Raw genomic sequence first — 12,516 nt, forward strand, 5'->3', positions numbered from 1 at the left:
AGTATGTAAACAATGTTTTAGTACATTTTAGAGAGAGAGAGAGAGAGAGAGAGAGAGAGAGAGAGAGAGAATTTGAGACATAGTTCTACAATCCTTCTTTTCTTTTCATGTAACATTGTTCTGCAATCCTTTAAAATACAAAGAAAAGAATCGGCAAAACTATACCTTTACAACTCACAAGCAACGCTTTGGACATAACAATATACTTTCCTCTAAATCCCATATAAATCAACAGATATATTGGTAAAAAAATCATCTGAGATATAGTAGATTACTAAAGGATAGTAGGATACATTCCAATAAACAATTGCATTTCAAAGCATCATATTATTGTTCCTATTCACCATTTTAATGTTGGTTTCTCGGACTTCATTTGAATTTAATACCAGAATATCTAAAAGAATCAACTTTCCTTTTGAAAGATGCACCAAAAACACAACACCAAGTAATCAAACATGAATAAAACAAACTTTACCTGATTAAGAATCCACGTCAAGCCAAGCCAAGCCAACAGCAGCCGTGCACTCATTTTTAGAAGCACTATTAAACCAGTCTAGATTATAAATTGTGTCCAAAGTCTCTGTTATTGTCGTTATATTACTCCTTCTAACCTTAACCGAAAAGATTTCTCCATTTGAGCTTATGTTAGGATGACTATTTAAAAACGTCTCATGCCATCCACTCCCAAATCTCTGCATCGACAGAATAGTAAAATACCGCAGCGGGTGGCACCTGCATTCCTCCCTAACAAACAAACAACTATGCAATCAATAACAGTAAAATTCAGAAACATTCAGAAACAAAATCTCTTATTCTACACTTAAAATTCAATCACCTGCTATAAGTTTAGTGATTTGGATAGTGCACATAAGGAATCTCCCAAGGTTCAATGTTAGGTCCAGGACAAGGCATTTGAATAACATTGATATCTAGAAAACCAATTCTGCTACCAGTGCTTATCTGCTTCAAACAAATAGAACATATACACACACCACAAACCATTGCAAAAGCCAACACGATCAACCTCCAAACCAACGTAGAATTCTTCAAACCCTTCACAAGCAAAACATCCTGTAACCATTAACTAAAACATTATTAAAATTGATTCATCATTAATTAATCAATAAATATGCTAAAAATTCAACTTTATTGATCTAAGACAATAACAACATTGAATAGATTAACCCCACAGAATCTACACAACCAAATCAAAAAGCTAACAACCCATTAACCTTAAAAAAACAAAAAATAATCTATTAATTCACTTTGGTTATTGATGGTATACTAAGTAATTTACACTCACAATTCTTTGATGCATAAAACTGCAGGTCACTGGAGATCCAAACCCAATTTCAAAGCAACTTATATGAAAACTATTTGACTTTATTTTAAATAAAAACAGCTTATACATAAGCGCTAAGTTGTTTATCCAAATGGAACCTTTATGGTAAAATGCCAATACCTGCCATGATATACTCAGGAGCAGCATAGCCTTTTGTTCCCATTATGCATGTTGTTGTCACATGTGTTTCTTCTCCTTCAGGACCATCTTTAGCTAATCCAAGGTCTGATAGTTTGGCTGTGTAATCCTGAATTTAGGGAAGAAAAAAAAATTACTTGATGTAGGCTAGCAGCAGATGCAACATTATCATTGATCAAATGAATGAACATACCGAGTCCAGTAATATATTTGAAGTTTTGAAATCCCTATATATTACAAGTTTATCTGCTTCATGAAGGAAAGCTAGTCCCTTAGCTGTACCTAATGCAATTTTCATTGATTACAACGATCCTGCATATTTGCAAGCTCTTTAGCCAACTCTAGATAATCAACATCAACAGCCTATATATTTATTTACTCTCATAACCCACATTGCTTTCAATAGTTAGCATAAACTTTGTTTCATCAAGAAATTTCTTCTAATTTTTATAATTTATTTCCTAATTACTCTTTGCTTCAGCATTTTAGAAGAATGCTTAGCATTCCTCCATTACAAAAAACTAACTAATAGGCTTCCCCTCCCTTCACTTTGAATATTTTTTAATTTCTAGTTGTGTTATCTGTTTCTGTCTTGAATGTCATAATTTTATTTGTTTTCCTCATGTCGACTTGTTCTCATTTCTAATTACAGGAAGGTGTTCGGCAGCTTGTTCCGGGTTTATACATCATACATTACTCTATTATCCTATACATCACCTAAAACCACTTGAGACAATAATTTTGACATACCGTAGGAATCGGAACTGATTTCGAGGATTCAGCAAATGTATCAACCTTCTCAAGGTTCAGTGACTGAGTTGGAGCATCGAAGACAATATTCTATAACACAATGGAAAACGAAACATAAGCTGTAAAAAATCAAATAGCCATATCTGTTATAAATAAAATAGCTTCATAGAAAATATCCTATAACAATGCAATCGAAAACCAAACATAAACAACAAAAAATCAAATAGCCAAATCAATTATAAATAGAATAGAACGAAATCACAAAAAATGTTCCATCTATCTATCTGCCACCAATGGGAACTACAAAACCATTGGTATTGATGTTATTGTGAAGAAGTGTTTCATAAGGCACAAAATTCATCTCTTGTAAATATTCATAGTTATCATCATCATTAACCCTGTTAATTCCAGAAGTTCCTTCACCATCTTTTCCTCTACTATTACTCCCCATCATAAACACAAACCAAGAATTTTTTATAGTGATAATCACCACAAGCGAGATAGATATAAGTATATGAATTCAAAATATAAAATTCAACCGATTCACTAACCTCTTTCTTAGCAGCCACAAGTTTCTTCTCTTCTTCAGAGCTTCTATCATCATCTTCATCGTCAGAATCGGAGCTATCTTTCTTACTCTTTTTTCAACAGCAACAGGCTTTGCATCCTATACAGTGGGGCATAAGTTAGAACATCAAAGCATTATAAATGAATACTTATGTGAGAATGACTCAACCTTCCACTTCAACTACTTCTTTTAGAGAATGAATCACCCATAGTCAGTACCCAAGCTCTTGCAGCAACCAAACAACACAACAAATCATCCAGGCTTCACATGCAATGTTTTTGATGAGCTTAAACAATGAACTTTTCCAATTTTCTTTCTTAAAGAGGGTTCGGCTGAGAGGAATAAAAGGGAGGGGAAGAAATTTAAAGTTGGATTCTAGTTTAGTTTGCCAATTGGAGTGTGAAAATGGGATTGCATGTTGATTTCCACTTGATTTGAGAAGAATTAGATGAATTGAGGTGAAGGAAGAAGAGAGAATAGAGTGAAGAATGAAATGGGGAAAATTCTGTTAAATCATACCACTCCATATATATATATGGGAAAGGCAGCATTTACTAATTTACCAAAATACCTCTATAAGGGCAAAATAGTAAAAAAAATGGCAAGAACTGTCCTTTTGTCCAATATAGTTTAGTAGATAGATATTATTCATTTAAATTATTTAATATTAAAAATTAATATAAAAATTTGAAGAATAAAAATGCACAAAAAAATGAGTTTAAAATTGGTTCGAAACCAGTTTAAAACTGAAAATTAGTTCAAAACCGGTTAAAAATAAGTAAACCAGTTTAAAACTGTAAATCGGTTATGAACTGATTCTAGACCGAACTGAAATTGGTTTGAAAAATTAACCAATTTTTATTAAAATGGTTTTTAAAAACTGAACCAAACGGTTAATACGATGCAGTTACAGTTCAATTATGAGCCACGAACACCCCTCTATCTAGTGACACTTACAATTAAGTGTGGTTGGATATTTTTCGTATTTTTTTTTATTTTGTATATATAAATTATTATTTACACTTGAATAGAAGGCAAGCGGACAACAAGCTGTGTCGCTCAACCTTTTTGGATGGCAAAATCAATTATCGCAAACACAACATTCATGGACCTAGGAGACATGACATTGCTATGCATAACCTTCTGAACTCTATGTAGAAGGTCAACAGCCTCGGGTGTTAAGAAACCGAAAGTGTCAAAAGCAAATGGTATAAAAGCATGTTGATTCTCAGAACACGCTTTCTCATGTTTGGCCACTTTGCTTGACGCAACTTTTAGAGCTGCCTGACCTACGGTAAAAGGTCCGACACCTAATCCCACAAGTGGTGAAACCCCAGTCAAGTCTACACTAACATGTTTTCCACCTACTCATCCATACACCATAATGTCCACAAGCCTGAGTGTTGATCTTCTATCTAGTGGGTCAGTCACGAAGTTCACAGGCACCTCCTTCTTCATTGATATCCCTGCCCGTCTGAATATATAAAAAAATACATCTGTAACAAAGTCATGTCTGTACTTAAAGTCGGAAAACTCCTTACAATAAATAATGTGCTCCCCAAAAGTATCTATATGGTCTACTAACTTTTTAAATTGGTTTAACCATTTTTTTTTTTTTTTTAAGGGAAATTGGTTTAACTAATTTAAAAAGTCTCTTGGTCAGACGGAGCTATTTTTGTCATTTCCAAATCATTTTCTTTCTTTTTGCAGAAGCAGTTATAAAAAACATTGTTTTTTTTTTTTTGGGTATACGATTCTCTGTTCAGCTATGAAATTGATCCTCTCCGACGCTAACAACAACACAATTCAAATTTCAATTCAATTTCTGCGTTTTTTAACAGAAGAACCAAATCGAATAAAAATTGAGCTGTGTGGTGTGATTAATTAAATGGGGGGTGAAAAAACGAAGAGAGTGGTTTTCGTGACTGTAGGAACGACTAGTTTCGACGCTCTGGTGAAAAGTGTGGATTCAGAAACTGTTCAAAAAGAGTTACTTGCAAAAGGGTATACCCATCTTCTTATTCAAATGGGTCGTGGATCCTATCTTCCTACCAAGGTAGTAACTACTTTCAATCATTTTCTTCAATTTGCATTTTTTTTTTTGTTTCTTACTATGTTTTCATAAATTGTAATTGTGATCTTGTTATGTTCAAATTTACCATGACAGAGTTGTTCTTATTTTAATGCGATTATGTTTTTTTTTTTAATCTTTTGCGTTTTTGTGTTGAAATGGGATTTGTAGACAAACTTTCCTTGTTTAAAGAAAAGTTGAAGCACATAATTGTATTACTACGAAGCACCTCACCAGACATGACACTTAGTCACTTACACTTTGATATCGGTAATAATTTGAGAAAATGAACCAATCGAATGTAATCATATTTGTTGATGTTGTGTTAGTATCGGACATCAGACACTATTTCAATCTGAAGTGTCGGTGCTACATTACATTTACTTTAGTAGATGACATATGGGGAAAAGTATCCTCTTATATAGAAGATACTTCGGTTTGTACTGAGTTGGTTTTTGTTAACTTTTTAATGTAGTCCGAAGGAGATTGTACATTGGCTGTAGATTACTTCACTTTTTCTTCCAGTATTGCTGATCATATCAGATCTGCTTCTCTTATCATTAGCCATGCAGGTATGCTTGCTACACCTTGTCCTTTGTATGTTGTTATTCACATTATTATGTAATTATAGACACATTGTATTTCTTAGGTCTTGGTGGCTTGTTTGTATTATGCTCTCCCATTATGATTGAGAAGTATTAGTAATCATGTTTAATTATTTAACGGCATGGTGTTTGTCTGTTTGGTTAATATCTGATAACCTATTCTTTTGACAAAGTTGGCTTTTAAAAACGGTTGGTTTTCTGCAATTAACTCGCTAGTTCAAGTGAGCCAATAATTTATAATGATTTGCTTTGCCATTCCTTCCCCTTGCTCCACATATGAAATGGAAATGATTTTTGTGTTGTCTTTGTTTCTTTTTTTGGGTATGTAGATGAAGTAGTAAGCATCACTAAAACTCACACACCACTTCGAGGTCTTGGATTCGAACCCGGGTGAAGGTGTCCAACCTAGCGATTTCGGCATTGCGAGTTGCTGTGTTGTATTTGGTAGGAATAAATTATGAAAATAGAGAAAAGGAATAAGCATTTTATTACTTGATTGGGAATGATCAGAATGAGAAAAAATATCTCTCCTCAAAACAGTTTTTGCTAGGGAAATTCGTGTTAAAATCAGCACATGTCTTATTATGTGACTGTAAATGGACAGAGTACAGCTGAAGGGAAAGCCCTCGGACTAGAGAAAGCTCTCGGCTCCAGCAAAGACAATATTTTACTCAACATAGTATTTCTCTATTTCTTCGTTCCATATAACAGACTTCCTATGGTTTTCTCTCCATAACTAGCTAACACTCTCCCCTCTGCCTATAGTCTTTCTACGCCTTTGGGGGGCCTTCAAGTATAAACTTTAAGGGGTTTTGTGCATAGTTTTAAAACTCGGCTCGGTCATCGACTCGGTAGAGGCACTGAAGCACTGAGTCGATGGTCGAACCATCGGGTCATTTGTTGAACCGCATGACAGAATCGGATGACTCGGTTAGATAACCTGGTGTTTAGATTAAATTTGTATAGGTATTTAATCAAATTAAATCGGATTGAACTGGTGACTTGATTACTCCAAAAACTAAAATAATAACATATATAAAATAAAATATCCAACAAACATAATTTCATAGACTAATTATTCATGTGATAAAAAAAAGCGAAGATTAATTATTCATGAGCTTTAAATAAAATATTTGAGCTTTATAATTATATTTTTTTTAGGGAAGCTTTATAATTATACATGTCTATGTTTTTGTCCGTTAATATTGTGAGTTATTTTTATAAAAAAAATTAAAAAATTGATAGGTATTTGCTTTGTAAAGTATTAAACGTTAATTTTTTGAGGTATTTTTATCAACCAATAAAAGGTATTTGCTTTGTACAGTATTCAATATTTCGATAGTTTTGATCTTAACCAAAAATTTGTTTAATATATTTTTATTAAAAGCAAATAAAAAACAGAGAGAACAAATGCTTCAATGGTTAGGAAGTTGTTTCTTAATGGGAGGGTCACGAGTTCAACTCCCATATGTGCCATTTTTTGTAACATAATTTAATTAAAACATGATTTAAGTTAAAAGCAAAAAAAAAAAAAAGAAGAACCGGTTCGACCCATAACTCGGCCGAGTCACCGAGTTTGACCGGTTCTCGCCGACTCAGCTGCATGGCCGATCCGAAGGTATGCTCGAAACGGTCTACCCACCGGTTCTCGGTTCAACCGGCTGGTTCGAGCCGAGTTTCAAAACTATGGTTTTGTGGGCTTCTTGGGGATTGCACGATTTCGATTGCTATCCATATCGCCCCCTCTAACATTTGCCTAGTCCTTCAGGCAGAGATTTGGAAATATCTTTGATTATCTCAGCCTCCTGCCAAGTTGTTTTCTCTACTAGCGGACACTTCCATCTTTTGTTGATAACACAACCTCAGGATTCATAAGTTCAGGTTCGTCTACCTCCATTTCAGGGTGCACTGTTTCTGCCACAAAACTGATAGGACCCAAAGTATGAATTGGAAAACTTAATTGTACCGATGCTAAATAACTCAACCAAAAGGATAATTCAGTTATAGAGTATAGTAAGAATTTGAAATGGAAATATAAGAGCTCCTTTCAAAATGATAAACCTGTTGGAAAAGGAGCCCTATCAGGACGGATACAGGGGAGGGCAAGGGTGGGCTCCAGCCCCTCCCTCCCCCCAAAACAACTATTAATGCATATAATATATTTGAAAACTTTGAACTTTTTTATTTTAATTTTTTTTGGTTTCTCTTAAGTTTTTTCCACCGGAGAAAATTGACACTAAATATGACTATCTCATTTTGTCAAAATTTGAAAAACTTTGATTCGTCATGTTGTAGAAGTCGAACTTTCGTTCAATTTTGATCTTTTACATTACAAACGTTAAAACACTTTTGTTCTTTTCAGTCAATTTTTCTTGCCTGCCTCCCGTTGACCCCGAGAGATAATATTCTATCTCTCGTTCTCTCTCTTCACTCAACTAGTGCCACCAGTCCCATTCTGTTATGTCCCTTCTCCGTCTAACTGCTCTTCTCTATCACGCGGATGGTTGTATTTTGATTAAACTGAATGGAAAAAACCAATGTATCATAAAGGTAGTTTCTTGTGACCCTTTTCTTTTTGCCCTTTTCTTCTTGTTGTCGTTGCTGCTAGCCGGCTGCTATTTGGGCCTGAGGTAGTAACTGTAACTAGTCTGATTTTATGCAGGGTCAGGTAGCATATTTGAGACGCTGCAGCTATGCAAACCTTTAATTGTGGTTGTAAATGAGGATTTGATGGATAATCATCAAAGTGAGCTTGCGGAAGAACTTGCAAATAGAAAACATTTGTTTTGTGCTAGTCCTCAAACACTCCATCAAACCATTGCTGATATGGATTTAAATGCTCTCCGTCCTTACTCTCCAGGTGATGCTACGCCAGTGGCCAAGCATATAAACAGATTTCTTGGTTTTCCTGATGATTGAGCCGAAGACTTTCTTGTATTTTTGCTCTATTATCAGAGACCGTGCTTGTAGATTTAGGAACTCTTGTACTTCGGTATTCAACATGTGACTTCTGCATATTTAGTCGTGTGGAAAATTGTCTAAGAAAGAAAGAACTGTGTACCACATGTTCAAATTGTCTACTTGATGTTGAGGTGACTCAGGCATCGTGTTTTTATTCTAAATCAAGCATCATGTTTAGACATGTCATTCTTTGCTCCTATTTCCATCTTGTTCAATCTTTTCACTTTCATTTCCTTAAGACTTGGTTGGATGAAAAGCAATGTCAAACAGCAGACTAGTTATAGCAAATCATTATTTCAGACAATTCGAAAATAGTAATTAAGACATAACCACAGAAACTTGCAAATCAGTTTCTTTTTTTCACGTCAGTTCCACATATTACCTTTGTTTCCACAGAAGCCGGATTATCAATGGATAGTTCCATTTCATATCAATGAATCACCAGGTCTTCAATGTTGATTCACAGAAAGCACGTCCTATAATTGAGAGGGCGAGGCTACTGACTTTAATGCTGTGTATGGGTTCGAAAAGAAGGTAAAAGAAAATGAAGTAAACAGAATGTTAAAAGGAATGAAAGTGAGTAAAAAACGAAATGACTATTTAGTTGATCAAGTAAAAAAGACATCATGATAAGATGGGTTAAATTATATATTGGCAAAATTACACACGCAGTCCTGTAACCATTACCTTGGATTGGTCCTTCAAATTTTATTTTTTCTCAAATTTGTCCTTTATGATACATTTTATTTGCATTGTTAGCCTTTAAGTTATCTTTTTGCTGCATTGTAGCCTTTATGTCATATTATGTGATTGTGTGAACCACAAGCTTTGTTACATAATTAGAGATGAATAACATTCAAGTATCCATTCATCACACTTCACACTAAAGATAAGTTACTAATTGTTTTAATTTGTAAATTTTAATCATGTCTAATACCTTGTTGCGAACGATGAGATACTTTGGTTTTAAAGTTTTTCAATCAAAGAATTTAGATTTAAATAAGAAAAGTGAGTAGAAATGATATGGACATATCTGACATGTCAGTGTAAGTTTTCTTGATATTAAAATGTCAAACTTGCTTAATTTTTACGGAACTTATTAAAAAGGCTAGCAGTGAAAGTATAATGTAACATAAAAGATCAATTTAAAAAAATATAAACTTAACAGACCAGTCTAGGAAAAAGGCCAGACTTAAAGGACCGCAAATGTAATTTTGCCTATATATTTATATATAAATGCATGAATTTAATTTTTTTTTTTGTTGAGGAAAATATTGGTGTTTAACATTTATATTTGTTTAAGTATTTATAGTGGTAATGGAACAGTACATAAAGTACACACTTGCTTTCATTTTTCATTTCTCAGCTCAAACAAACGTCATAAGCTTCCATCCAGACTTTATTTTTGTGAACCAAGACCAAACTCTACCAACTACTTTTAGTAATTTATTCAGAATGTATCAAAAAAATTATGTTGGGAAATTATCATTTAATTTCACTTACTGTAGAATATAATACACTGCTTTGCTTCATTTAGTCCAATAACAAGTAATAAGAAGCAATAGTCATTTAGACATTTGTTATTGATCTCTCACACATGAAAAATGTTTTGACTATTACTTTTCCCATCCTATGCCTTTCCTCGCGCGCCCTATTTTTTTTTCCAATTTTACCCCTAGTCCGGATTTCGTTTTTCGGATTGCATTGTTAAAATTTTGCAGATGTTTCCGGATTTCAATATCCGGAATAATGTTTTACCAGAACTTTTGCAATTTTAATCTTCAAAATTCGTAAAATAAAATGCAAATAAATTAAAAAACAGAAATAAAAGGACACAAACATAAAAACAACTGATTTTATTAATATATGAACAATACATTACAATAATTTTCAAGCTTTTTAAACTTATTACATAAGATCCTAAATCTATTTATACTCTTAACTTATTACATAAGCAATATCGGTGGCTCCAGCCACCGGTGGAGATGAAAGAGGGGGGACGAAAGAAGATGGCGGGGAAGAAGAAACCAATGTTGCCTGATAGCACATACCAGTAGCTTTGGTGTTGGTGGGGAGACAGAGGGGGCACAGGGGCCTCTAGGGAATAAGAGACCATGATGGTCACCATGACACCCAGGCAAACGAATCTCACACCCAGACTAACCCCTTCCAGTGGTGGAGCCCTTCATGGGCTGGCCCACCCGAAAAAATTAAAAAATCAACGATTATAGATCTATTTTGCGAGATTTTATGCAATTTTTGTGTCGGTTTTATGTGTTGGTTGATCCAAATTCTTGCAAAGTGATGTAGTGGCTCACCCGAAAATTTAAATAATTCAATTAAAGGTCTAATTTGCGAGACTTTAAACAATTTTTCAATAGTTAATTTTAGTGGCCCACCCTGACATTTTTTTCTGGCTCCGCCACTAACCCCTTCCCTATTGACCGATCATATGACCCCTGATGGATTTCCAAAGAGGCCTCTTTGTATGAAAGGCCAACGATGGAAACACATCGTTGTAGAGGAGAAGAGGAGAAAGAAGAAGGTGTGCAAATGTTTGAGGAAATGAACCATATTTATAGGGGAGGGGGGTTAAAAAAACGCGGGGAAGCCATCAATGCCGGTCAAAAAACGTGTAGAAACACGTTTTTCAACTTGACCACCGTCCAAAACGTTTGAAAAACGTTTTCTTTGTAGTGCATACCACCGGCCAAAAGTTTCTGGTGTAATCTGGAATATATAATCCGGAATATATATTCCGAAAACATACGATGTTGGGGTGAACAAAGGGAAACTTGAGACTTTGAGTATGGTGAGGGTTGGTTCGGATTTTAGAATTCGGATTTATTCAGCATTGGATTCTTTTGTGTGTCCCACATTGCACCGACAATTTTTTGTGGTCCACAACGCCCACATACCTCTATAAATAGGGGTCCCTGTTTTCATTACAAGTAAACTACATCAGACAAAAAAACATGGAATTCCCTGGCTTTGATCAGAACACCAAGCTAGCGGCAGTCTACTACAACGGTGGAACACCACCCCATCTGTTTAGGATTCGAGACGATGTCACCCTCTCCGAGCTGAAGGATGAGCTGGATCAAATCAACAATCAACTAAACCACAAAGACACGAGGAGGGTGGTCGGAGTTGAATATCGATGTCCGTTGTCTGACTCAACCGGATCTCTTCGCTTCAGCCGGATGAAACACAAGAACGACGACAACGTGCGAACCATGTTCTCTGTCTTTGGTCAGCATAGTACAAGAGGACCGATCGAGTTGGACGCTTTGTTGGTTAGATCTGCTGAACAAATTCTGAAAAGTTTGCACCGGACCAGGAACTACGAAGAGATCCGGGCTCTGCTGGAGGGACCAGAGGAGGTAGAAGTTAGTTTAGATGATCCGTGATAATGTGCTATGTTTTACTTAATCGCGTGTTTTATGTTGTTTTAATTGAGTGTTAGTTATGTGTTGTTGAATTAAGTTGTTGCATTATGTTTTGAATAATATATATATATATATATATATATATATATATATATATATATATATATATATATATTATTTAAACTTTCATTATGTTTTAATTTACGTCAAATATGTTCATTTATTCGATAAAATAACCAAAGAAATGATTTTCGGATTACAAAATCCGGATTTGCCTAGGGCGTATGTGTGTTCCGAAAAACGAAATCCAGAATACCTCATCATAGGATTCTTTTTTATGGACCACATTGCACCAAGAGTTTATGTGGTCCTCAACATCCAAGGACCTCTATAAATATATCCTCTTCGGTTTCCAGCTTCAATACCATCACAACACACAAACACACCAAAGAAAACCATGCAAATTTTTGTCATTAAGCTGAGGATCTTTCTCATGCGGTCGCAAATAGATGAGTTAGCTCTCTATTTGACTGCATGATGAAGATCCTCAGCATGCTGTCCTTGATACATATCAAGAGGTTTCTATGAGTTCGATCCTTCTGCCTGTCAGATGAATAAGTCATTTGGCAAGGCAGCATGATCGAACTCAAAGAAATCCTCTTGAAAACACCTTCCTGAAAGATTCAACATTT

General features: G+C 34.9%; 1 protein-coding gene and 1 pseudogene across 1 annotated transcript; one reads left to right on the forward strand and one right to left on the reverse strand.

Annotated features, from left to right (window-relative positions):
- Positions 1 to 471: 471 nt before the first annotated feature.
- On the reverse strand, positions 472 to 3,306 carry LOC120579449 (uncharacterized; annotated as a pseudogene).
- Positions 3,307 to 4,488: 1,182 nt separating this feature from the next.
- LOC11429491 (UDP-N-acetylglucosamine transferase subunit ALG13 homolog) lies at positions 4,489 to 8,634 on the forward strand. Its single transcript, XM_003602602.4, has 3 exons — positions 4,489 to 4,854; positions 5,345 to 5,441; positions 8,137 to 8,634. The coding sequence occupies exons 1-3, from the start codon at positions 4,687 to 4,689 to the stop codon at positions 8,391 to 8,393; spliced, it is 522 nt and encodes a 173-aa protein (XP_003602650.1). The 5' UTR covers positions 4,489 to 4,686; the 3' UTR covers positions 8,394 to 8,634.
- The last annotated feature ends 3,882 nt before the right edge of the window (positions 8,635 to 12,516 follow it).

The sequence above is a fragment of the Medicago truncatula genome, chromosome 3, assembly GCF_003473485.1.
Source record: "Medicago truncatula cultivar Jemalong A17 chromosome 3, MtrunA17r5.0-ANR, whole genome shotgun sequence".
NCBI classification, from domain to species: Eukaryota; Viridiplantae; Streptophyta; class Magnoliopsida; order Fabales; family Fabaceae; genus Medicago; species Medicago truncatula.